Source organism: Diaphorina citri, unplaced genomic scaffold (genome assembly GCF_000475195.1).
Source record: "Diaphorina citri unplaced genomic scaffold, Diaci psyllid genome assembly version 1.1 scaffold183, whole genome shotgun sequence".
In the NCBI taxonomy this organism is placed as follows: Eukaryota; Metazoa; Arthropoda; class Insecta; order Hemiptera; family Psyllidae; genus Diaphorina; species Diaphorina citri.
The window spans coordinates 29,820-52,603 of NW_007377620.1; the positions used below are offsets into that span (position 1 = coordinate 29,820).

The 22,784-nt window shown below is 36.3% G+C and overlaps 1 protein-coding gene across 4 annotated transcripts in view; it reads right to left on the bottom strand.

The window, feature by feature from the left end:
- Positions 1 to 4,074: 4,074 nt before the first annotated feature.
- LOC103505583 (echinoderm microtubule-associated protein-like 2) overlaps positions 4,075 to 22,784 on the bottom strand; it is a 39,215-nt gene continuing 20,505 nt past the window's right edge. For all 4 annotated transcript variants that reach the window (XM_008469925.3, XM_008469924.3, XM_008469923.3 and 1 more), the window contains 14 exons: positions 18,494 to 18,602; positions 17,105 to 17,329; positions 12,700 to 12,855; positions 11,161 to 11,310; positions 9,827 to 9,899; positions 9,190 to 9,325; positions 8,573 to 8,884; positions 8,197 to 8,354; positions 7,542 to 7,799; positions 6,736 to 6,873; positions 6,367 to 6,483; positions 5,982 to 6,069; positions 5,284 to 5,510; positions 4,075 to 4,698 (listed from right to left, as the gene is read on the bottom strand). In XM_008469925.3, the coding sequence (XP_008468147.1) occupies positions 4,573 to 4,698; positions 5,284 to 5,510; positions 5,982 to 6,069; positions 6,367 to 6,483; positions 6,736 to 6,873; positions 7,542 to 7,799; positions 8,197 to 8,354; positions 8,573 to 8,884; positions 9,190 to 9,325; positions 9,827 to 9,899; positions 11,161 to 11,310; positions 12,700 to 12,855; positions 17,105 to 17,329; positions 18,494 to 18,602 (2,273 nt within the window). In that variant the 3' untranslated portion in view covers positions 4,075 to 4,572. The remainder of the gene's footprint in view (positions 4,699 to 5,283; positions 5,511 to 5,981; positions 6,070 to 6,366; positions 6,484 to 6,735; positions 6,874 to 7,541; positions 7,800 to 8,196; positions 8,355 to 8,572; positions 8,885 to 9,189; positions 9,326 to 9,826; positions 9,900 to 11,160; positions 11,311 to 12,699; positions 12,856 to 17,104; positions 17,330 to 18,493; positions 18,603 to 22,784) is intronic.

Below are 22,784 nucleotides of genomic sequence, written 5' to 3' on the forward strand. Positions count from 1 at the left end.
ACCTGTTTTCTCTGTCTCAAATAAAAGCCGGATCCTTGATTCGTAGAATAATAACAAATTATAACACATAATATTATAGTCACAAGGCAGAATAAAGAGATTGCCATCGGTATTCCAAGGACATGTATTTTGGTGACCCCATTTTCCTCTACTTGGAGTAAACCCTTGGCTCGTAAAGGCTCTCAGTGAAGAGAGGAAAACACGGCATACTTCGAGATGAAAATGATACAATAAGAATCCAGATGAAATGCTTCCATTGGAAAAGAAGAGAAAATAAATGAGGAAACGGACTGTTTTTTCTTCTATATGATCAGGAAGCATTGCCGGGTGTAAAATGTAGGGGAAAAGCTGAAAAGCGTTTTAGAGGGGAAATATGCTTTTCCTTGCAGGGGAAGTATCTTTTCACGTAAAAGTCTCGGTGCTGAAATCCCTCGCGAGTAGATTTGTCAGCACAAGAGCCCTGCGCAACGAAAACATAAAAACCCCAGACCTTTATTATTATTTTTTCCACCTCCTTCAGCGTTGTTTTCTTCTTATTTTTCACATTCTGTGGAAATACGCTCTCTTTATTCTGGGAGAGCTCGTAATTCTTGCCTCCCACCTGTTTTACATAGCTTGGGCTGTTTTCCAACGAAATTATTTGCTCTACTAAGTGTTTGAGAGGGACGTTATGACTTCCTTATTTTATAGGCCCAAATGAAACATATCTGAGTTGCGTTTCTTTACGTAAAATTTGGTTCTGCCATGAATTTGTTTTATTTACTGCCCGATTTAGTTGCTGGCTACCTTCATTGACGTAATAAAAAGATTTTTTACGGCTGTAATATGTTGCTGTGTTGTACAGTATAACTTATTGTTTATATTACTTAGTAAAAATAAATGCTGCTATTTGTACTGTTCATTTTCTTGGCAATGATCAAAAAGCCGTTCATTATGGTTGTTACGAGACGGTATGGAGGTTATTCAATATTCAGATGAAAAGTTATCTTTATCACAGTATAAATTGGACAAATGCTGAACTAAGCATTCCCTAGCAAATAGCAAGTCAACAGTCTCCATACAACATTTCTCTAAAATACGAAACGACAAGAATTTTTTGCAAGTGAAGATGTTTTTTTCAGGCGAAAGGACCTTATCTTTGTCTACGTTGCAAAATGAATAATAACTTGAGCTTGGTCAGAAAAAAACCAGCTACCTACATGGGTGCCTCGTATTCAAATTTAAACATAGAAGACAGAAGACTAAAATGGTATCACTATAATAATTATTACTAATATGTCTCCATATACTTCAATCCATAGGCTGCCCAAAGTAAAAACACAGTCGTCATCTTGGTGTTGTAAAAGCTTTAGCTTTCGCCGATTGGTGATGGCAAAATAGAACTGCCAGTTAGCTAAGCTGGTTGGGGTTAACTGTTTTCCCTGTTTATAGTCTGTCTAGCTGTGAACGGGTTAAAATTTTAAATGATAAAACGGACTTGCTGGTAAAAAAAGAAACACATAATATCTATGTAGGTAGATCCAAGTCTCGAGGATGGAGGACTGGTCAGACGAGATTCTCAAAGAATTTCAAACCGGTTTCTAAAAGGTGGAATGTAAAACAAAAATTACTTCATATTGCAAAAAGACACAAACCTTCGCCATGCATTATTATTATTATTATTATTTTTTTTTTTTTGCAAAGTAATCGTCATAGCGCTTTTTTTCTCTCGGTGTTCGTAGCTCGTATGATACTTTCACGTCAGCCTTAGACATTGGACATAAGACACTATTACCTAAGCTAAGGGGATCCAACTTAACAGAGCTTCAAGTGTTGTGATTATGAAACTGAGAACTTATGAAGCTGAGGACTCGAAGTGTTCAATTTATACCTATGAGAGCTAAAAGACTTATTTGTCGGTCAAAATGTCGAGATATATCTTTGTACTTTCCTCTTCGGACCTATTTATGTGGGCACCTAATTTTTTGTTGTATATGAGCACTTAATTTACCCAGTAGGACGCAAATTAAATAATAATCTTACCTAGATCTGTCATGTAGCTCTCTCTCTCTCTCTCTCTCTCCCTCCCTCCCTCTCTCTCTCTCTCTCCCTCCCTCCCTCTCACTCAAGGGTTAAAAAAAAGAAAACTTTGTTACCTATTGTTTGTGGAATCGGGAATAATTTTCGGAATAAATTCAGATAGGTACCTATCTTTGATATTCATAATGGCAATAGATTTTTTTATTATTATTTAATTAAATTTATTAATCAAAAAATTCTTTGTTGTTTTTAGTGAGCTCAGGATATTTTTGCCTTAGAAGTTACAAGTAGGTTCAAAAGGTAGTCAAACGCAACTCCCCAAATAGAGTACATTGTCGTATCGGTGACAGTACCTTTACAATTAATATTAGATTTAGGTGGCATTAGTTTCAGCATGATTGACTTATTCAATAATCCCTCGGAAAAAGTACCCTTTCAGTTATCGTTTTCTGAATTTTATTCAACACTTACCCCACGAGCATGTTGTTGTAATTTACCTAAATGTGTTGAAATTTTAAGGATTGGAAAAAATGAGAAAAAAAGTGGAATAATTCAAACACAGCTCAAATTTTCTTATCAAAGTTAAAGACCTAACAAGTAGTCGTAGCATTGGCCTTTATAACTGCAAAACTATTCCATTTAAAGCATACAAACAATCTATACTTTCTAATGTATTTTTACTGTAAGTTAAACGTATCTTAGTTTTCATTAGTCCACGCATGAACATTGAAATGTACATGTAATTTATTTATACCATGAGTTTGATTGTAGAAATTTTTCTTTCTTTTGATTACGTTAAAATCATTCATTTATACATTTTAAGTATAACTATTTATCTACTATTTCAAATTATTATACATTTTAAATGTTAAAACGAAAACTTGAAAAAAATCAATAAAAGTAATGCAATTTGTGTTGTCGTAGAAATCAAAGTCGCTTCATACTCTTAAAATTAAAATAAAATTGAAATCGTCTTTTTTAAGAACAAAAAACAAAAAGGCCCTGTCTTTGTTTTGCTTCGTTTACTTCCATTCATTACTGGGTGCAATTTATTGTACGGCACATTGCCTAATTAGAAAAGATTCCAGGCGTTCACTTGATTGATTTTCTTTACCGTACGTGAATTCGACAAATTGCCGGAATCATCGCCTGAGATATTCGTAAAAAAAAAAAAAAAAAAAAAATCCTACCAAGATTGAAGCGATTTTGTTACTCTTGATCAACAAGTTGTACATTTTTATAATATAGATAATATCAGACTTCTCATTTTTTCGATCTAATAAAAAGTAATTGTGAACGTGTCTTCTGTTCTTCGACTATTGGGTATGCGATCTCTAAGTGGAAAAATTTCCCAATAATTTTCCAAGTAAAGATGGGGTGATTGACACCCTATCATGGCAGCGCCAGAGTAGCTAAATATCTGAAAAAAACAAAAACTCAATGTAAGTCTAATTGAATGAAAAAATAATTCAATTTATTTTCTATATAATTAAATAATTTTAAATTAACTACCTACAGCGTGACAAAAATAAATAAGAACATTGCTTCACAGGACAAAAATTCGAGACAGTAAAATATAGTACCTACATTGTATGTATAAAAGAAAAAAAAAATCCCTCAGTTCACTTTCGGTACCTATTTTAACAAAATAGTGATACCAAACCCTTTAAAGCTTTTAAAAATATGTAGTCTTTTTTTAAACAATCTTAATATGTAGGTGAAAATTTCAGCGTTAAAAAAAGTAGGTACATTCAAGTTTCATATAAATTCAAAACCAATTACGAAAACATTTAGCATCAAAACGGTCAACAAAACAAAAAAGGCACAATCCTAGCACATGAATTTATTAGAAAGACAAGCATAACTATTGGAATTAAAAAAAAAAAAAAAAAAAAAAAAAAAAAAAAAAAAAGGGGGTTGGGGTTTAAACTAGGGGAAAAATTTTAAAAAAAAAAAAAAAAAAAAAAAAAAAAACAGATCAATGGAGTTTGACGTTAGACCTAGAGTAATACTTTCAAAGCTTTGCTGAAACAAGGCTAAATAATTAGGTAGTAATGTGGATAAATAAATATAAGATAATAAATGGTAGAAGAAGTAAAATGTAAATAAATAAATAAATAATGAATATTTTGATTTGCGTTCACTTGTTGACGAGATGCCTCGGAAGGGAAACAAAACATTTGGCCATATTAAACTCTTTTCAAAAAGATCAATACTAGGTATACTACTTCTTTGAAAGCTGTAACTAATTGTGAATTATAAGTATAAATAGTGCTTTATTTAGACTATCAGCTTAGAACAAGTTACTCTCTTATGCCCTTATAGAAGAGCACCTCTTTATTGATATAATTTTGTTTTACAATCGTGTGACGTATGGGTATTTAGTTAATTTCAAAATTCAGACTAGGCAGGCATCTAAAAGTTCCCGAAAACGTTCGTTTCGAGATAATTAAATCTAGGACTAAAAACGTAAGGAAATAAATAGGAATAGCGTGAGAAGTACGAAAAGTAACGTGGAATTTAACAGGATATAGGGTATATTAGTTATTCTCTTCAGATAATTTGCCATTGCATGACAGACGTATCTTTGCCTCCAATAGAAATAACACGGGAGTCATCGTGTAGGAATGAAACACTCGTCACGTGACTACTGTGCCCTCCGTATACGTGACATAGAGACTGAAACAGAAATCGAAACAGATAGTTAGTGGGGAAAAAAGTTGTAGATAGATTGATTGAAAAGGCAGCACAAGCTGTATTGTACCAAGGATTTGGTGACATAGAAAGGATAAACATATTCACTCCCAGAGGAAATAAGCTAAAAACTAATTGAAAGCCAAAATTAATCCTTTCGCTGCGGTCGCCAAGCGAATTTAATTAAATAATTATAAATATCTATAGGAAAACTCCCAACATAGATATCTCAAGGTTGTCATGGTAGGTATTTGAAACAGTGATCAGTGGTGGACATCCGGTGATGGGAATACTAATCATTTTCCACTAATTTCCATCTCGGAAGTTTAAATATACCTAACTTCCTAATTCAGGACTTGAGAGCTGTGTATAGCCGATGAGTTCCAATAGGAACAAACCTATCCTAAGGTCTAAGGTGTTGTCTGAAAACCTCTGGTCTGGTCTTACCTTTGTGAATTTATTCTGTACCGAATACATAAGACCTTCTTTAGAGTGCGGAAGGAAAGGGACTTTTCAGTCTCATTTTGGCAGTATAAACACATAAACAGGATATATATTCTATTATATTACCTTTGGTTGTACTGCAGGATAAGAGTAGAGCTTCAATTTCCCGAAATCGTCCCCGGTTGCGATGACCCTCGCATCATGGGATCGCTCACATGAATTCACGTCAGTTCCGTCCGCACCCTCGGGCCAAATACCGATCGTGGTGAAGGTCAGAGTACACGAGTTCGATTCCCAGACCACGTCGCGTAATTGAGAACTTTGTGGAATTTGACGGCATGTTCCAGCGTTCCCTGGGTAAAATAGAATAGCAAAATTTCAAAATTTGTTAATTCAATTTTGTTTGTTGTTGTTTTGGGAGAAGGACCTAATGGCTAAGTTCCCGACATTTGAAAACAACATACATATTTTAATTTTGTACAAATCGGTCGCGATACAAAAGAACAGAGCTTTTCTTCGGAATAGTTATTGCATAAAACAAATCATGCGAACTGCTAGTGAAGTATGACATTGAACTTTTAAGCAACATCGGATTATTCGTTCTGAAAGTAACATAACCTAAATAGCCCTTTTAACATTTGCGTGTGAATGGTTGAAGTAAAATCGAATTATTTCTTTCGATGTAGCAATAGTACATGGGATAAGACTGATTCGTCCATGCAATAAAAAAAGGACTGACGTCGAAACCTTTATAGACTTGGTCGATACGACTTTTTTGTTCATTGTGTTTTTAGCCTAAAAACAACAAATGACATCATACTCACAATAAAGCAATTCATAATCTCCGGAGTTACTTCTAATATACATGCTATCCTCGGACCAATCTAAATGAGTTATGAAACTAGAATGTCCCTGTAATAGAACAAAACAAAAATTGGTTTTTACCTAAACTCGAAACATAAGCAGGTATCTTCTAGTTAGACATACGTATGTATTGATTTATTTGAGCAAATATTTTATATGTAGTTGTAGGTACACCCCGAAATGGTCCTCGAATCCCAATTAACGGCCCCAGTAGCTTTAAGGTAAGCTACTGGGGCTGTTTTGAAAATCAATGATTTTAAATCAGTTGTGATTGTCCTTCCAGCTTCCATTGATCTTTCAACATGATCTCGCTTAAATAACAATAATGGACCAACCGTTACTTACCGTGCACCTGCCGACACGACTATATTTGCGTGAATCCCCGCTGACTTCATAGACGTAGATGTAGTTGTCTCTGGAACCCAAAGCTAGGAGCTTACCATCAGGTGAGAATTTCACCACCTAGGACAGCAAAACAAGAATGGGAAATTAGGAGCAGCAGGAATCATACCTTCTTTGTCAATTTTTTTTGGAAGAGGAGAGCTGTTAACCCGCCGTGCGGCGTTTGTCTCAATGCATCTCTCAGAATACTAGAGCATATGGAGTGATTGCCAGAGCTCTCCAAAGAAACTCCAATAACCTTCTGTAGCAATTTGTGAAAAATTGCTACAGAAGGTAGCAATTTGATGTGAAAATTGCTGAAAAATTTGGTACCTGAATGGGCTCATTTCCATCAGTATGAATGGAGTAAGCTTCCCGTGTCTCAGAATCCATGACTAACCAGCGACCTGCAATGCATCCTACGATAATGATAGAACCATCGGGTGAGAATGTGGCCGACTGCGCTTGTTCCTGAGAATAGAAACGAATCATTATATTTTCAACAAAAATTTACGGCGGTATTAGGCGAAGTCTTTGAAAGTGACATTTTGGTCAGGATTGAATTCTGGCGGCTGTCACGAGTAAGTGAAGTAAATGTTATTGAAGTTGCGTATAGGGAGCCTATACAAGGTAATGAGAGAGTATTGCAATCGGTCCAAATTTTCAAAATCGGGAAATGGGTGGAAATATCCGTTTTGGGGTCTCCTGATTCCAAAGAAGTAAAAAGTGCTTTTCAGCCCATGGTCTGTACGTACGTACGTACGTTATGTACTACAGGTTTAAATGGGAAAAAGTAGAAAGTTGTGAACAAAATATCTCAAGAATGGTTTGTCGTAGAGAAATAAAATGTGGTATGCTATCCCGGTATTGTCCAAGGACGCGACTGTAACAATTTGGTAAATATCGGATAATCACCCATCCAGATATTAACCAAAGTAATTGTTACTTAACCCTCATTTCGTGGAAAATGTTGAAAAGGTTGTGAACAAAATATCTCAAGAACGGTTTGTCGTAAAGCGATGATTTTTTTATCATATATTTCGAAGCAGTGACTATTTTATTAGTCCGTTTGATTGGATTTTTTTTCTTTCAGATTTAATAGATAATTTGAAAATCATAAACATGAGCATGATCCTTACCGCAATGTCTTTGCTCCAGACGACCGAGTGAGACATGGAGTCCCACAGTTGTACAATCCTATCGAAGCCTGCCGTCAAGAATTGGGACAGAGAAGGATGGGCTGCTAATGCCCACAGTTCATCAGTATGACCCAGAACCACCGGGCTGAAGCCCAGATTCAGAGAGCCTACTAGGATACAATTTCGGGTTGTACCCACTATTAGTTGAGAGCCGCGACCTTCGGAGACCGTTCTGATACCGCCTAGATGTTCAGCAATCTGGAAATAAAAGGAAAACATTAGGAAATATCATGAAACCCCCACCCACAAGCTATTCTAATGACATCATTTAAGGTAAAGGGAATTTCGAAAGGTGAGCTAAGGGAGAATAAAGCCAAGGTCAATGAAAGATATCAGTAATTGTAATTTACTGATATCTTCTGATACTGATAAGATACTGAACAAAAAAAAAAAAAAGATAAAGTTGTCTGGCTAGGGGGCGTTAAACAGAGAGTAGACTAGCGTCTGGCTGTGGGACTATACAAAAAGATAAAACAACAACAATAGTAATTTTATTGTAAAAGGTACAAATGAATTATAGGCGAGAATACAATGATCTCGCATGAATTAGAAACTAATAAAAAACAGTCTCAAACAACACAAAAGCAGCGCTAACCTGGGCTTCATAACCCGTGGGTTGCAGGTTCGAATCGAACTGAAGCAAGCGACCATCTTTGCCTCCTGCACTGATGATACTGCCCTCTTTGAGGACACAGATTGAAAATACCGATCCTTCATGTACGTTCCTGATGAATTTACTGATGGTGTTTGATCCTGGAAAAAAGGAAAACAGAATGAAGAGAAGTTAGAAGAAGGATGAAATTCCATGTTTCGGTTGGGATTAGAATTCGTGGTCTCCCGCTTATCTAGCGAACGCCCTAACCACTAAACTATCGAGAGTGTCATCAGTAATATCTTTATCAAAAAGTAGCTTACCTATATATAAAATAGTATAAAGTTTCCTTTGAAATAGCATAAAGTTTCCCTCTTACCTCTAGTCCACACGATGATATTTCCATTGGAATCCCCACTCAACACCTCACCACCCTGGGTGAAAGCCAAGCACGTGACATACTTCGGCTTATCCCGGATCATCTCGAAGATCCCCTGCTTCTTATACAGGGTGCCGCCAGCGTCAATCGTCCAGAAGTTGATGTGGGACTTTCCGCAAGTGACGATGTTGTTACGATCCAGAGGATGGAATTCAGCTGCCACGACGGTATCGACGGAACATTTGGTTTCGGTGATCTTATGTCCCCTATCTGACTTCTGCCAGTCCCATACAGAGATGTTGTAGTCGTTGCCTTATGAGAAGAAAATATGGACTATGAATTATGAAAAGAAACGTAGGTAGTGTTGAAGTGCCCCGGCGGACGGCAAATGTGATCTGACGAATTGCTCTTATGATCATCATTGGAACAGTAAAGGTACAAGCTTGATTCAAACATTGACATTAGAAGTATCTATTTTCTACCAAAAAATTGACCAAATTTAAACCATTTCCAACAATTGTCAGGTTCCTATCTACCCCATAAGCTTCATGTGCTCTATATTATTTTCCCATCATAGGTGTCTATACCTACTATTCGTTAGTTTAACGCAAGATTACCTTCATCGACAGCGCAGAGGAAAGTTCCACCATCAGCTTTCGAGAAGGACAAGCAGGATATGGATCGTTCAAATTCGCCAATACCAATGATAGATACGGTGAATAGACTGACTGAGTTCCAGATACGGATATGAGGCTGAAATGAGTCAGAACAATACGAGTTATTCACTTGGCAGTGTTTGAGACTTCTCATGCGAATGAATATTATAATATTATGATCTTTGAACTTGAGTAGGCCTATGCTAGCAAGTAGAGAGCTTGTTTCCAAATCGCGATCAGTTGAACGGAAATAAGACGTGAATTAAGAGACTGTTCTTTTCACGAAAACAATGTTATAGACCTTAATCGGCAGCTTGATTGCTAGAATATCAAACTGAAATTTAATCTCTCTAGTATCAAGTTGAAGATATCAGATTTGAAGAAATTTATGAAATGTTAAAACATCCATTCTCTGTAGGTAAATAGGTATGTAGATAAAAAAAAAAAAAAAAAAAAAAAAAAAAAAAAAAAAAAAAAAAAACATATTTTTTTTTGTTTAAAAAAAAAAAAAAAAAAAAAAAAAAAAAAAAAAAAAAACAAACAAACAAACTATTATTTATTGATTTGAATGAATGACGTATGCTTCTGATAAACTTACCTTGCCCTCCCTAGCATCATGACCAGCAACTTGCCCCGTAGCTATCAGCAATTTGTTAGGATGAATTGATAAGCTGAAAAAAAGTGACAGTTAGTTTTCATTTTCTTCCTCTTAGGGGAGAAGTGGTGCTTTTAAATTCATAAAAAATTCAAGACGGCTAACCGTGTTGGATGAATGATGAAAAGTTTTGCACCCCAAAACTGATTTTGGAGGGTTTCAAAATTTAGTTTTGTGAAAATTTACATCAGGAAATATAGGTACCTATACTTAGAGAATAGCAAACGAGAAAAAGTCGATATTTCGAAGCATTCAAAAAGTTTGGCACTCGAAGAATAACACCTCTTTTAAAAGTTTAAACTACCTATTCATTTAATAACTGAAATAATTTTGGAGGAAGACCATTAAAATTGGAACTGTTCAAAAATTATGAAATCACATAAATTGTTATGAGAATGGCCACAACATTGTGGCAAAAGAGAAGAATGAAGATTATTTAATTAATACGGTTATTGGTGGGAGGTTTCATTGGTAATTTTATTAGAAGCGGAAACTATTGTTTAATTAATGGGCGATATAGGTACCCTACACCATTCCTCTCTGTTTAATAATTTTATCTTGAGGTTCCTTGAAGTTCGGTAGCTATAACCCCAAAGTTTGGTTGTGTTACCCCTGGTTAAGATGTTTTAGGTCTGTTTAGCTTGTTATGCAGTTAGATCTTTTTAACTTAAATGAAGAAGACGTCCCTTCAAAAGACCCATTATAAATTAGTAGTTATGTTTTATCTTATCAAAAGCTCGTGGATTATTTCTCAGTAATATTTGTCAGTGTGTCAATTGTTTAACGTATTAAAATTTCAAGGCAGAAAGATAAAGAATACCTTTACAGTCATCAACTCCTATTCGTATAATTCTGATGGCAGAAGTTCTTTTCTCACACGCTGAAAAATCTTAAAATAAAAGAACGAAAGGGTGCAGTTATAAAATCTCTATTCTATTTTACAAGCAGGAAGGCTTTTACTTTATTACCGACCAAATGAGTGGAATGATTGGAATTTTCAGCTTGTAGGTGCTTCACCAAAATTAGAATAAAAATACTTTTGTACCCCCATCTCATACCCAAAATTCTTCTTTTTCATCCCAGAAACCTGTAATGATTTAGGAGTGGTCTATAACGATAGGTAGCTTGTGAAATTTTAGAATAGAATATACCTTGTTTATCCTGCTGGGATAGGACTGAAAAGTCTATTTCCCCCCCGCCATCTAACCAATTTTAAATAATTTATCTTCTAGGGATAATCTAGATTTTGTTTTGCTTTCTCATCCCTGATAACTCACCACTTGATATCATCGGTATGTCCAAGGTAATGCCTCTGAGTCTGCTCCTCCACATTATAGAGAACTGCCACAGCCGCCACGAAGTACACAATCTCTCCGGTAGGTAGAAGGTAGAGGTTGGAACGACAGTCCTTGCCTCGATACCCGTAACTATCAGAAATGATGGGTTAAGGAAAATAGCTGATAGCAAGAATTTTGAAAACGTACTCGTATCTAAAGAGTGGTATCCCAAAACATCACAAGTAGTTTAGGTCTTTAGGAGTAATTCTTATATAATTGTCATAAGTAGTTTGTGCCTACCTATGCGAGTTAGATATGATATTTTAATACACGCCCGGGGATCGATCCAGACTTCTTCAGAGCAAGGTAGTGTATTACCTAGACCGAAAGTTTTTCCAACTCTTTTAACCCTTTGGTGACCGATTGAAACTACGGTTTAAATCGGGCACCAAAGGGTTAAAACACGTCCATTCAAAAATTAATCCTTCTGTATTGATATTGAAGTTGTGACTATTGAACCACAAAAATTCGTAGTTTATGTATGTCACGGGGCATGATTACATGAACCTATGTATTTGGGTAAACTCTCAGGGCCGGATTAGCCCCCCGCGGGGCCCGGGGCAGTTTCAAAGGCGCGGGGCCCCCAGTTTGGGCTGATCGAACTTAAAATTTTAAGCGCCGCAGGCGAAATTTTTCAAAAAGTAGGTAGATATGTGCCTCATGCTTGTCACAAGTTACTTTTTGACGTACCTAATTCGTAGATACTTTCTTATCCTAATTTTCGCTGAACGCTAAAGTGAGCAAAATAAATTAGAGCGCCACAGGCGAAATTTTAGAAAATTTTGGTCCACAATCTTGAGAAATCCAGTCTCACCAAAAGTAAATTTTTCAGCGCCGCAGGCGATTTTTTTTAAAACTTTTTGTGTAGCCCCTTCAAGGTTGCATACTTTTTGAAAATTTCTAGGGGGGGGGCAGCGGCCCCCCCTGCCCCACCCCCTAGTGTAAGTCCTCAAGCCCCCCTCGTACGCCCATGGCATCACTACAGCTTTCTGCCGCAGATTGGTTAACTAAGTTCAGGGAACGTGCAAAACAGGGTATGTACCTACTCAGCATAGGGAGACACTTGTTTGATTTTTGCTTGTAGACCCATTATATTCACTAATCATATTGGATGCACAAGACCTGAAACTGTCCAAGTCACACGAGTCGTGTCGGCTTCAGTCAAAACAAAATCAAAACTAACAGGCGCCAAAACAAAAGACTCTGTAGTATACTCGGTTGACCTTCAATCTCAGCTGTTTCAATAGGGATGGCAATACCCTTTAACTTCGCATTTTTTGTGTCCCCTCCCTTGAAATAGGGTAGGGGCCCGGGCTGTTTTTTTTTTTTTTTTTTTTAGAAAAAATCCATAATATCTAGTGTAAGTCTTCAAAGCGCGGGGCCCCCAAAAGCGCGGGGCCCGTGGCAGTCTGCCATTCTGCCTTATGGGTAATCCGGCCCTGTAAACTCTCCCAATTGAGGTAGATTTATAAAGGATACACCCAATCAAGTTTCAGTTTATTTTGAGGAGGGGCTGCCACTTTGGTGATGTCATAGCTTTCAGCCAGATCGGAGGGAGCATAGAGATTGATAGGTCTTCCCCGTAGATACATTCGCAGGGAGCTTTCCTCTTCATTGTACTGAGCATCCTTCGCTCTGAAATCAAAGAAAAACAGACGAAAATTAGATTTATCTGGAAAATTTTCCCGTCTATTTCATATTGTTATCTAGGTAGTTTTGTCAAGTACCTACATACTGAAAAGTACAAACATTATGCACTTATATAGGAACACGATGAAATTTGTGAAGAAACTGAATAAACCTTATTATTATTATTACTACTTATGTGAAAACAAATACGAATCATTGGTCACATGGTGTAGGTACTTTTCCCATGAGATAAATATCTGCACTATTATTATTGTGACTCTGTCTTTATATACCCCTGTCTTAATAAAAATAGAAGTTCTATTTTTACATATAGGTAGCTAGGTAAGAACAACAGTACAGTTACTACAATTTTACCTGAAAACCAAAATTAAACCGAAGCAATTTCAATGCAGTTTTGTGCAGTAGGAGTTATACTTCAGGTACTTGTTTCGAAGGTTAAATGTTCCATAGGGCGTTACTGCATCATTACCTATATCATTTTTCAAGCAGAAATAATTTGAAAAGTTTCAAAAGAAACCTACTAGAGAGTAAATGGGGAAAAAAGATACTCAAATGTGAGGTGGGGGAACTGTACTTTTCTAAAATCAGTCGAAATTGTTACCTGTAAATTATAGCTTTGAGTTTGCTTTCAGACTGTTTTCTGAGGTGTTAGGAATATATAGGTACTAGGTATAGTATAAATTACAATATAACTATAAACTAAAATACGATAAACTAAAATAAACTATGTAATATGATAAACTAAATGTCATAGGTGATGGACATTTTCTACTGTACACTATCGCTCTACGACAAGCTGCGCAGCACAAGATATTTTATATATCATTAAATCATTTAAATATAGCTAAAACTAGCGGTATAGTAATAAAATTGTGATCCCGATATTGCCAGGTAGGATCAGCAGATCCCATTACGCAACATCCACAAGCTCATCAAAATGCATAACAAACACAATAGCTGACCAAAGTCGATCATCTCCTATATCAGAGATTCAGAGATCCAGACCGTACGGAGAAGAATGCTGTTCACAGACATAGTTGACCTTTCATTCATTACCTATACCCAAACCCGGAGCTGGATTTGCCTAAATAAGGAAGTAACCATGGCTCTGTTTAACACTAGGGAAAGTTACGGTACATGAATGTGAAAAACAGTGACGGAGAGTGTGGACAACATAGAGAAGAAGTAGCGTCTAGAGTTCTAGAATATCTTGGATTTTTTTGTAGACTGTGGGACATATTTTGGGCATCCTTAGTTAGATAAAGCTAGATTGCTCAATAGCTCTTTAAGGTAAAAGAATATAACTTTGAAATGAGTGAATTACAATTACCTTCCATCAATAACATCAAAATTCGAAGAAAACTGACGGAACTGACCACAAAGAAAATAGGTCATAGTTGTTAATTTTTCTGGGAAGTTATATTCTTTCTCGACTGTTATCGATCATGTAAAAAGATCATGAGCTATTGTATAAAGGGTACCGATATTCACATAGATTCCATCGATCGTCAAACAACCTATATATTTCAATACGCCACTGATGTATATGCTTAAACAAGCAGGCTATTGTGGTTTATTTATTGATTTTAAAAATGAAGGCCAATGGAAAACCTTTATGCTAGGCTAAATAATCTTGATTTAAACAATGGAAACTAACCCAAACAATGCTAAAATCGACAGTAAAGTGCAAAGTAGAAGTCAATGAATCGAATCTTTATTGAGAGACAAGAATGAGATTTGGTATACAAAAAAATAGGTACTTATTGAATTATTATATCCTAATTTTAATTGCTGTTATATCTACGATAAATAAATAATCATCCTTGTACCAAGGTACTAAATCTATTTATTTCTAATAACCGGCTCTAAATGAGTATTCTTGTGTCTTCTTTTTATTTACGAAATTTTCTATTTCACGAAGAACAAAAAGCTATTATAATATGAGTAATACCTTAGGTACCGGTACCTACATAATTGTGTAGTACACAGGTATGTGTACATAGGTCTTTCCTTATTATTAAAAAAAAAAATAAAAAAAAATAAAATAAAACAATTTGCTTTATTTTTAGAGACATTCTGCTTATGACTCACTTACTTTATTTAACAGAGGATCTCTCTTTACTTACTCCAATTCATCTCCCTCATATGCTTCCCCTTCTTGTAAAATTCCTTCCCCTCCTTGTTCTTCCTGTCCTGCTTTCTCTCCCACGGTTTCAGTATCTTCCTCTTTTTCTCCTTCGCCTTCAATCACTTCTTCTTCCAAAGACATACCGGCAGGAAAAAATTAATCACGAAAGAAAAATCGCAAGGAAAATTCGACACGGATAACTCTTCCGCCTTTGACCACAACTGACGCAATAGTTTTAAACTAAATGAAAAACTGAAAGAAGCACACATTCTGAGGACAAAGGGGCGTGTCCTCAACATTGCTTGTCAAACAATTATTATTAGTAGTATTACCTAGTGTTGGTCTGAATAATGTATGATGAGAAAATGGGATAATGGGAAGTATACTGGTTCCGACCGTAGAAAACATTACTGATATCTTATAGCCAATAGTATACATACAAGGCGTCCTAATGTAAATTTAATGTACAGCTTAGAAGGTATTAAGTAATGAGTACCTACCAGGGTAAAGTAGGTATAAAGTGTTTCCTAAAGACCGTTATAGTATGTTACCTACCCATAATTCAGAAGAAAAAATAATGCATATAAATAAATTTTACATTTCTCTGTACATTACATCGAACCACCCCGCACCTAATACCCATAATTTACACAATAGTAACGTGCTGCAAAAGTTTTTCTTCGACCTCACACCGTCACACCTAGAGCTCAAATCTCCTTAAATCCAGTTCGGTGCACCCTGAAGGGTCACAGGTTCGATCCCCGTCCGGAATTTATTTTCCTACGGTGAAATATTTTTACGTTCTGTGAGTAAAGTAATGAGAATGAGAAAGAATTGCAATTTCTGATTATTTCCAGCCAAAAGGTACAAGTCCCCATTGATGTGTCCAACTAAAAGGTATTATTTATTGTGTGTACCTATTGGTGTATTGGTATACCTATGGTCTTACCGTTTATGGTGCCAGTAAAGCCGTGCAGCGTGCAGCGGCGTAATAAAAGATTCTCATTATCAACAATTAAACGTCCTATACAGTTCGATTGTTTAGATTTTTGTTAGACTTGCTTGCATTAAATATTGAAGTTTTCAACGTACCCACAATTAAAAAGTCCATTTCGTAAAACCTAGAAACATTTATTTCTTCCAAGTAGGTATAATTACTATCCAAATGATGTTTAATTGCTTCCTGACATGTCATTATGTGTTTACTATGATGAACTCATTGTTCGAAGGATGCACTCAAACAAATAGGTAGGAACATGAATGTGCCTTGTTTTTTTTTATATGTATATATATATATTTTTTTAAGCTGGCTGAAATAGTACTTCTCATATAAGATACCAAGAAGGAGATGAAACTTACTATCTTATAAATATCATCTAAAGCTGTGTCCACACATAGTTGACCCTGTCGATCGATGTCGACTGAAATCTTAAACTGCCTCGACAACATAGATTCACCTCGTCGATCGACGGCGTCGACTATGTGTGGACACAACTTTACTACTCAGTACTTACCGACAGTACCGACTAGGTAGCAATTATCATGGTAAATAAATAAAACAATCTAATTTAATTATCCCAATCCGCTGAAAAAAATCTACTTACTTCATTGTGGACATCGAAAATTCCGCGCAAAAACCTCACTACCACATACAAGAATCACAAATATTTTTTTCACAAAAAAATTCAGAATTTTTTCTCTCACTGAACAGTATTCGTAACTCTGTTAGCAGGACTGACTTTTCGTTCCGATTTGATGCTTGTTGATCTGAATTGACAAGGTCGGGGATCCCCCACTCTGCTGGACTAGGTAATTATAAAATTGTCTCCTTAATCATAACGTCTCAGAACCTCACTCAACTCCTGCCTCTCCTGCGTTCTTCTAAAAATAAATTTGTTTTAGTTGTACCTACCTAATCTAAGATGTTATTGGTATTAATGTTATTAGTGTTATTGCTGTTAGAATTGAGTCTCTTCTGACCCCGTGACCACGAATATGACATCAAAAATGTGTCTGTCTGTAGGTATGTCTGTCTCTTACGCTGATAAACCGAATATTACAGGAAACAACTCTAATTGGCTGAACAAAGTGAACTCAATGACTTACCCTCCTCCGCTGCTGTTATGATGATTCTGGTGCACAGAATGGTGACTACTCATGGTGTGATGATGGAAGTCCCCGGTACTCGACCACCGCTTCGAAGTGTGCAGGTTCGATGTCCAGGAAGTCTTGGGAGGGAGAGGGCGGGGGGAGGAGGGAACGGGAGAGACGGAGGAAGAAGAGGGAGAGTCCGAGTGAAGGGAGCCGGTGCTCTGATAATGAACACCTCGCCTGGAAGAAACGGAGAAAATTAAGGATTATAAAAACCAATACTTAATAAAACTTGTTCTGGCACTAAAAACTGACCATCGAAAATTTCACCCGATTACATTACTTTCTTGCCTATATGATAAGGAAAGTAAAAATATGTATAAGAATAATAAACATTAAAATCGGACCAAAATCAATAAGGCCGACTACCCAATCGCCTCGACTTTTCTCAGGATAAAGAAAGTCGAAAGTTAGGTCTCCTGCCCTGGTGATTCTGGAAGATTCAACATTGATTTTAGTTGGATAGTTATGAAGTTATGTACCTGGTTAATTAATATCTCCGTAATCGGTCTGAATGTTAAATTATTATAATAAATAAATAATATAGGTCCCTAAAAATAGGTAAACAGAAATGCCGCAATCTCGTAATCCCCAATATGATTTTATTGCGTGAATACAGGCACTTAGCATTATGTCAAAAGTTCAATACAAATTGTAAGGAAGAAGAATAAGACTTGGGTAATTGCAAACATCCTCTGATGAGCTTATGAGTACCTATAATAAAAAGTGTAATTAGGTAGTAAAAAATGTTTAACTTTCGCGAGAACATCTTGATAATAATAAAAAAAAAATCTGAACAGTTCCCAGTACCTACTCATAAAAAAAGTAAGGAATCAAAATGGATCTTTCCGGGTAAACTTTTTATGGCCGTTCAGTAATACTTTTAATAACAAGAAACATGCAGCAGTCTAACCTTTTAAAAAACCAAATTTTTCGGCGAATCTTTTCTCTACCTTTGTATTTAATAATTTGGTATAATAAATAAGTGTCTGAGAAAGAAAAAAAAATCAATAAAATTTATTGACGGACTGAACAAAATTTGAGTTACCCTATAAAATTGGTTAATTGGAATTTCGTATGAAGAGTAGAATATCGGGTCTCAAGACCCCAGAAGGCTCTTTTAAAAAAAAAAAAAAAAAAATCTTTTGAGCCCACTGATTCCAAAGGGGGAAAGTTTGGAGTCACTGGACCATAAGCCATTAGTCACCCACCTATGAGGCCAGCCTCTCACTATCAGGTAAACCTGACACGGCTGAAAAGGTCCGCCTGTCAGATCTACCTGATAGTGAGTGGCTGCCCTGCGGAGGCTATATGACACCCCCTCAGAAAGATCGGTTCACTTACCTTTGTGGAAGAGAGGACGGTGTATAGCTAACCACTCGCCTGACAGGGTCCCTATTGATTTGATCGTTGAGAGGCCGATAACGCAATGTTTCTTTGGAAGAGGAAAAGCCTGGGGGACAAGACAAAATTAGATTTGGTCAAATTGAATTTAAATTAAATCAAAAATTATGCAGATCGTAGGACCTAAAAAAAAAAAAAAAAAAAAATTCAAATTTAAATTGTAAATGCCTCCATGAAAAAATTGAAACAGGTATTAGAATTGGTCGAGCGAAAGAAAATTTGATCCAATATACGTATCACTATATAATGTTAAAAACTCAATATTGAAAAAAGCATACCGGCATAATACACAGATACACACATTATGAGTATGTAGATGAATTGAATAACTTACAGAAATAGATCAATGCAACATATTGAACATACTCGTGATGTAATATATATTTCAGCATGTCATTAAATAATTTCGCATACATACCTACTTGGTATGACTTGGTATGACTAGAAGCGCCTAATATGTCCTTGGATCGGTATTAGAATAAAGGAATCGACAACAACCGGCAAAGAACACCGCAAAAGAAAACTTGAAATGTATTCGGGATGAAAATTGTTCCAGAAAAACAAAGCACAGCGGAGATGGTGGGGAACAGAAGGAGGACGAAAATAAGATGAAGGGAGATGAAAAGAGGAACCAGATGAAAGAGAGAGGAAAGAGGCTGCAGACGGAGAAGAGAAAAAAGGGAGCGACAAGAGAAGAGAGAAAGGCGCTAATAGTATCGATCTTTCGTTCAGTACTGCGCCAGATCCTCTGTAGAAGAAAAATTGGAAGATGGATAAAAAAGGAAGAGAAAAGTGATACAAAAGAAAACTATATGAAAGAGAATACAATTCGGCAACTAAGGGTAATAGAAGGTAGGTAAAGGCAAAAAAAAAAAGTTTTTAAAGATAATTTCAGGAGAGGAAATTTGGCAGTGTAATAATAACAACAACAACAACAACAACAACAACAACAACAACAACAACAACAACAACAACAACAACAACATCAACAAGAACAACAATAACAAAAACAACAACAAAAATAACAGCAACAACAACAACACCAACAACAAATTAAAAGAATTCTCTCAATGACCTATGCAAGCTTTCAATTTTAGTAATATGAGCAAATGTATACCTACTTGTAAATATAATGTCTTTTGCCAGTGAGATAATTTCTATAGACATCTCAGTGCTTCAGGCCTTCTTTTCCCTTCGAATCTCTAAACTACCACAGCAAGAGGAAGATATAATTCGATTTTCTATTTCTTATTCGCATCACGTAGAAAAATGACGGATTAGAGCTATCAGAATAAGTAGCATTGAAATCATCTCATTTCTATACCAGAATGGGGAGGGTAGGAATGCCACTGCTTCGGAAAAGCATTTTTTCCATCTCTTTGCAATCAGCATAAGTAGGTAGGTACCTAAGAGCAATCTCATATCCACATATTTTTCAAGCTTTTCCTTGAACTAAAGTCATATTGTTCGGTTCGAAAAGCATGTAAGTAGGTAAATAGTTTCAACTCACTTTATATAATTTTAACTAGCAGCTAGAAAGCTATTATTCTATAAATAGTTAGAATGAACCCCCTCGTCTCAGGAGTTATTTTGCCTGAGTCAACATTCGCAACTGTGCATTTGGTAATCTTCCCCCAAGGCTCCACTATGGGTTCGATGGTTCGAAATAGGTTCAGGACCACTGGTTTACATCATCGATCGTGTCAATAAAGATGAAGATTGAGGAAGCCATTGTAATCTTGTATTATCAGGGGCGCTCACAAGGGGTTCATCCGGTAACATTTGCCCCTGGTCCGAGCTCCTGAAGGGGTCCGAAACTGGCAGTTCCTAATTTAGCTAAAACCAACCTAGTAGTAGGTATTCTTTGAAAAAATTGGTGCGAGGGGTGCCCATTGTTGGACTCAGTCCCAGGGCTCGGTAACGCGGTTAGTCTGTGAAAGTCCCTGGGTGTTATATCGATTCAAATGATGCACTCACCACTCACTACACTATCTCTCATCAATATACCTTTCACTGATAAAGACAATCACATTCTAAAATACATCATATTGAAGGTACTAATCTTGGAATCTATAATACTTCTAAGAAGACTTGGAAGATAGGTAATCTGGTTATGCATTATCCTAGTCGTTTGTAAATCATGCAAATGTGCAAGTTGATATGTTTCCGATATTTTATTGTGGAACTCTATCAATACTGTATCATGAAAGCATTGAAATGCGAGTAGCATGGCAAACTCTGTTATGGTGCATTTTATTTAGCATCTAACCGCTAACCTCAGCGCGGTTCATTCAAGGTCACTACTTCCCCTCACATGGAAGTGTGTTTATGACGTGAGGGGCGTTAACCACTTTTAGGTTTACGTTTCCCCTCTTGGTTTACTTTAACCAAGCTCTCGACTGCGGTTAAGAGTCGCCATTTTTTTTCTCGGTTTAGAGACGCCATTTTTCTGTTTAGATCAAAGTTTTTGTTTTGGTGTAAAGTTGTAAACTGTAAAAGTGTAAATTAGTTTTTTGGACTTTTTGGCTTTTTGGTGACTGTTGTTTCTCTGTTTTTTTTTGCGAGTTTCCATCTTCCCACTTCGTAAAGATGGATAATTATAATGATGGTAAGTACCTATAGAAAATTAATAATATACTTCCCCTCCCCCAATTAACTTATCGTCTGATAAAGGATGATAAGGTTTTTTAAAGCTTACCTTTGCCGCGAAAAAAATCCCGCCAACAACAAAAATCATTCAAATATGCGAACAGCTGAATTTTTATCAAGAGCTTCCCATCTTCTCTACTAGATAGCGCCAGTGCTGCCAATCTTTGATATCAGCTCATTATCCCCACTACGAGATTTTTACCCCCACTCTCGAATTTTCGGTTCTTGGGTTAGATGCTAAATAAAATGCACCTATAGATATATACGAGTGGGTATTTGTAATGATGCTATAATGAGTACACTCTTAACACCTGTTCTACATTTTCGCATGCATGTATTTTTACTTTCCTTATCCTATAGGAAGGAAAGTAATGTAATCGGGTCAAATTTTCGATGGTCAGATTTTAGTGCCAAAACACGTTTTGAGGTCCCTAGAGCCTAAATCCAAAGTTTCAGCCATTGGTCCGTGTGTGTGTCTCTGTGTCTGTCTGTCTGTAAACAAAATATCTCAAAAACGGTAAGAGCTAGAGAGTTGAAATTTGGTATGTTAGGTATGTAGATGTCAAATGTGACAAGGATGCAACACGAAACTTTTGGTTAAGACCGGTGCAACGGTTGGCGGCATTTTACCGCTTTTTGGCGGTTTTCCGTGTAATTTAACAATATCTCGGGAACGGTATAAGCTAGAGACTTGAAATTTGGTATGTAGTTAACAAATGTGACAAGGATGCAACACAAAATGTTTGGTTGAGATGGTTGCTGCGCTTGGCGGAATTTTGACCGCTTTTGGACAGATTTCGACCGATTTTGGCGGTTTTCAGCTATAGCGAAAAACGGTTAGAGATGTTGTAAAAGTTAGGGTAAAAGAACACTTAAATAAGCATCATTCAATAGGATAAGGAAAGTCGTGTGATGTTCACACCAGATTTTTATCCGTGTGTGTGTCTGTCTGTAAACAAAATATCTCGAGAACGGTAAGAGCTAGAGACTTGAAATTTGGTATGTAGTTCAGAAATGTGACAAGGATGCAACACAAAACGTTTGGTTTAAATAGGTGCTGCGGTTGGTGGTATTTTGACCGCTTTTTGGCGGGTTTCGACCGCTTTTTGGCGGTTTTCAGCTATATCGACTAAACGGTTAGAGATATTGTAAATGTTACAACAGAACACCCAAATAAGCACCATTCAATAGGATAAGGAAAGTCGTGTGATGTTCACACCAGATTTTTTTACAGAGGATTCAAATATCGGAGTTGGGAGTTTGAATAATAATTGCAAAATTCAAGCTCATCTTGTGAAAATTACATCACAACCCATAGGTATTATCATGTGAGACGTAATGAAGATTTTGTTGTTATAGGTACACCGAATACATACTTAAGAATTGTAATCAAAGAGTACCCTATTGGTTATGAGTGCAATAACTTGAATTTTACTCATTGGTGTCATTACAAGGCAGATTAAAACAAAGATTAATCCCTTATGACCATAACCAATTTTCCAGACTACCTCCTTCGGGATCATTCCGGATCCACAGGATTCCATAAGCCCAAACTATAGTAATAATGATTTGTACTTCAATG